The following is a 3,822-nucleotide window of genomic DNA, read 5'->3' as shown; positions in this document are numbered from 1 at the left end:
TATTCATTTAAAGGCATTCCAATATATTTGAAAAGGGAGTTATGATCTAAATGGAGCTTTCCATTCTGTTTTAAGGGGAGAGGGGTTTATCAATTATTATAAAGGAGCGTTTCATTCTGTTTGAAGGGGGGGTTATCACTTACAAAAAGGAGCTTTCCATTCTGTTTTAAGGGAGGATTATCAATTATACAAAAGGAGCATTCCCAATTATTAAGGTAAAGGTAAAGGGACCCCTGACCATTAGGTCCAGTTGTTGTTGTTGTTGTTGTTGTTGTTGTTGTTATACATCTAAATGGAGTGCTTCTTTAAAAGGGGGGTGCTTAAGAAGGGGGAAAAGGAGCGTCCCCATTCCTAAATGGAAAGTTTCAGTTATTTAAAGGGGGCTAATTAAAGAGGGAGGCTCTTAATTATCTAAATGGAAGATTCCAATTCTTCAAAGGGGAAGCTCTTAATTTTCTAAAGGAAGCCTTGCAATTCTTCAGGGGGGCTCTTAATTATCTAAACGGAAGATTCCAATTCTTCAAAGGAGGGGCTCTTGATTATCTATATGAAGCATTCCAATTCTTCCAAAAGCGGGGGGGGGGGGGAGATAGCGTGAGATAGCGGGAGAGATAGCAGGGTCCTTAAATCATCTCACGAGTAACCCGTACTGCTGGAGAGGCTGACCCGCCCACCCTCATCAAAAGCCCAACCCCACTGAAAAAACACACACTGCACAAATGATCTATTAAAATAGCTATATTTTCAAGGGATAATTGGGGGAGGGGTGGTTGGGATGTCCCACCCTGTATAAAATGGGGGTGAAATCGGGGTGGGGTGGGGGTCTCCCCTGGCAAGGGAGACAAGCAGCATTTCAATGGGCAGTCGACAATATAATATATCTCTCTATAACACCCCCCCATTTCCAGACATTAAATGGTATTTCCCCCACCCAAAGAAAGTTTCTTCTGCCTCCCTTGCTTGGCCAGCAGAGGGCGCCATTGAGTTGAGTTTCCCCCAAAAAGCGAGGCAACACTGCGCAGCAACAGAGGTAGATCAAGTCCAGCAAATGGAAAGTCCTGGTTTGGAAAGTGGGACCTCCGGCGGTCATCTAGTCCAATCCGCTTTCCCCAACGGGCTGCCAAGTGGGGGAGAATCGTGGGTTCAAGTTGAGGGCGGTGTTTTTCGGGGGGCTCTCCCCCCCAAAAGCGAGGCAACGTCGCGCAGCCGCAGAGGTAGACGGAGAGAGGTCTGAAAAGCCTTTGGGGGGGGGGTGTTCCAAGGTCCGAAGCTTGGTTTGGAAAGGGGGGATCTCCGGTGGCCATCTAGACCAACCCGCATTCCCCAGGGAATGTTCCAAAGTCCTGGGGGGGGGTGCGCCATGGGTTCGAGTCGTGCGCTGTTTTCCCCCACGGCGCCCTTCAATGGGTGTTCCCAAGTCCTTCGGTGGTGGCCGTGGGTTCAAGTCGTGCCGATTTCTTTTTGTTTTTTTGCGTGGGGGTGGGGTGACGTCCGCCGCTCACCTACCCCTCCATAAGCTTTGTTGGGGGGGCGGCCCTCCAACCCGCTTTTCCCACGGCATGTTCCCACTGGGTGGTGTGTGGTGTGTTCGAGTCGTGCGTTCTTTCCCCGCACGTTTGTTTCCAAGGGTGTTCCCAAGTCCTGGCTGGTGCGTCGTGGGTGCAAGTCGTGCGCTGTTTTCCCCCATGGTGCATTCCAATGGGTGTTCCCCAGACTCTTGGCTGGTGTGCCATGGGCGTGAGGCGTGTGCTGTTGCCCTGTTTTCCCCCACGGTGCGTTCCAATGGCGTTCCCAAGTCCTCGGTGGCGGGTCGTGAGTTCGAATCGTACGCCGTTCCCCCCCCTTTCACCTGCCCCCCCCTCCGGCGGCGCCTCCCCCTCCTCCTCTGGCCTTGGCCACCAGGTAGAGGACGATGTCTTGGTGTCCCCCGAAGGCGGCCATGTGCAGGGCGCTCCAGCCGTCGCGATTGGCCAGCCGGACGTCCGCCCCGAAGCGGACTAGCAACTTGACAAGCTCCAGGTTCCCGTCGCTTACAGACTGGTGCAGGGCCGTCTGGCCCTCGGGCCCGAAAGAGTTAACGTTGAACTCGCAGCTGCTCATCCCGCGCAGGAGCGCGTGCACGGCGGCCGTGTTCCCCGCGCGCACCGCCTCGCGGAAGCGCCGCTCGCCCGGCAGCGGCGGCGGGGGCGACGGGGGCGCCGTCGTTGGAGAACGAGGAGGAGGCAGCTCCGCCTGGCTCATGGCCGGAGCGGCGGCGCTGGCGGCTGTAGCGGACGAGGCGCGCATGCGTGGAACGGTGCGGGGGGGAGGAGGGGGGGAGCTTAGAGACCCCTTCGGATTCGAGGCTTTTTTTGAGGCGGGGGGGAGGGGAAGTCACCCCTCCCCCGCGTACGGGAGGAAGGGGGGGTTAAGAAGCGAAGGAGTGGAGGAGGTTCTGAAATGGGGTTGAAGGCTTAAAGACCCCCCAAATAGGTTAAGGAAGTTTCTAAAAAGGAGTTGAAGGGTTAAAGACCCCCCCAAAGGGTTAAGGAAGTTTCTAAAAGGGAGTTGAAGGGTTAAAGACGCTCCGATGAGGAGGGAAGGAAACAGCCCCCCTCGCAATGGGTTAAGGAGGTTCTGAAAGGGAGCTGAAGGGTTAAAGACGCTCCGAGGGGGAGTTAAGGACCCCCCAATGGGTTAAAGAAGTTCTAAAAGGGAGTTCAGGGTTAAAGATCTCCCCAATGGGTTAAGGACCCTCTAAAAGAGAGCTAAGGGTTAAAGACCCCCGCCACCTGGTTAAGGACGCTCCAAGGGGGAGTGAAGGCTGGTGTTAAGTGGGTTAAGGAAGGTCTAAGTTAAGGAGCCGGGTGAAAGACCCCTCCCCCGCTGGTTTGGATGGGTTAAACCAGGGTCTCTAAGGGGGGGGTATTAAGGACGCCCCTTGGGGATCCTCGTTAGAGACCCCCCGCCCAGCCCAACAAAGCGACGATCCGGTTGGGGGTCGCTAACCAGCCCTGCCCCCCTTTCTTCGAGGCTCTTCAAGCCCCCCCCCTTTCGAGTCCGCTTAGAAGCACCTTCGGATCGCGAATGACGTCACGTCTCGGCTTCTCGCTGGCGGGGGGTCCGGATCCAAACGCGCCCCCCTTTATTGGGGCGATCTTCTGCGCATGCGCCGCCGCCGCGCCGATCTCCGTACTCGGCCGCCTCGTCCGACTGAGCGCAGCTCTCGCTCGGCCGCCCGCCTTTTGAAGCACTCATTTGCATACCGGCGCTGCCCATTGGCCGCCACCGACGTTCCCAGGGCGCTCATTGGCCGCCACCAGCGTTCCCAGCGCCGCCATTGGCTGAGGCGCACCGGGCAGGGAAGGGAACGCGCCCATTGGCTGAGGCGCGGAGAAAGTAGAACGTTGAGGGAAAAGGGAGGCGCCTTTCGATTTCCCAGCAGAGAAAAAACAGCGAGGGGGAATAAAAAGCGCGCTGTGTTTGCGCTGGTATTATTATTATTATTTGTTTGTTTGCTTGTTTGTTTATTTACAATTTTAATCACTATTAGTATTTTATTTTGTTACTATTCTTATTACATTTTACATTTATTATTTATTATTATTACAATTTTTTCACAGTATATTATTTTATTACTTACTATTATTATTACATTTTTATTATTTTATTATTCTATTATTAATTGCAATTTATGTTATCTAATTACTTATTATTCTTATTACATTTTTACATTTATTATTTATTTCTTTTTTCTTAAATTTGTATTTGATTTTATTCATTTATATTTTTCTTTCTTAAATTTGCACTGATTTTGTGTCGTCTTTGATTTCCCTTTCTTTG

The 3,822-nt window shown here is 52.6% G+C and overlaps 1 protein-coding gene across 1 annotated transcript; it reads right to left on the bottom strand.

Moving 5' to 3' along the window:
• NRARP (NOTCH regulated ankyrin repeat protein) lies at nt 1-3,187 on the bottom strand. The gene is made up of 2 exons (XM_060270432.1): nt 2,763-3,187; nt 1-2,713 (listed from the first exon to the last, which is right to left on the bottom strand). The coding sequence occupies exon 2, from the start codon at nt 2,284-2,286 to the stop codon at nt 1,846-1,848; it is 441 nt and encodes a 146-aa protein (XP_060126415.1). The 5' UTR covers nt 2,287-2,713; nt 2,763-3,187; the 3' UTR covers nt 1-1,845.
• Nucleotides 3,188-3,822: the final 635 nt, after the last annotated feature.

This window comes from Zootoca vivipara, chromosome Z, assembly GCF_963506605.1.
Source record: "Zootoca vivipara chromosome Z, rZooViv1.1, whole genome shotgun sequence".
NCBI classification, from domain to species: Eukaryota; Metazoa; Chordata; class Lepidosauria; order Squamata; family Lacertidae; genus Zootoca; species Zootoca vivipara.
Note: the sequence above shows the minus strand (reverse complement) of the source record. Positions and strands in the feature narration are given on the sequence as shown.

What these genes read in the sequence shown, in the direction of transcription:
- NRARP (XM_060270432.1), bottom strand. Translation starts at nt 2,286, where the DNA reads ATGCGCGCCTCGTCCGCTACAGCCGCCAGCGCCGCCGCTCCGGCCATG.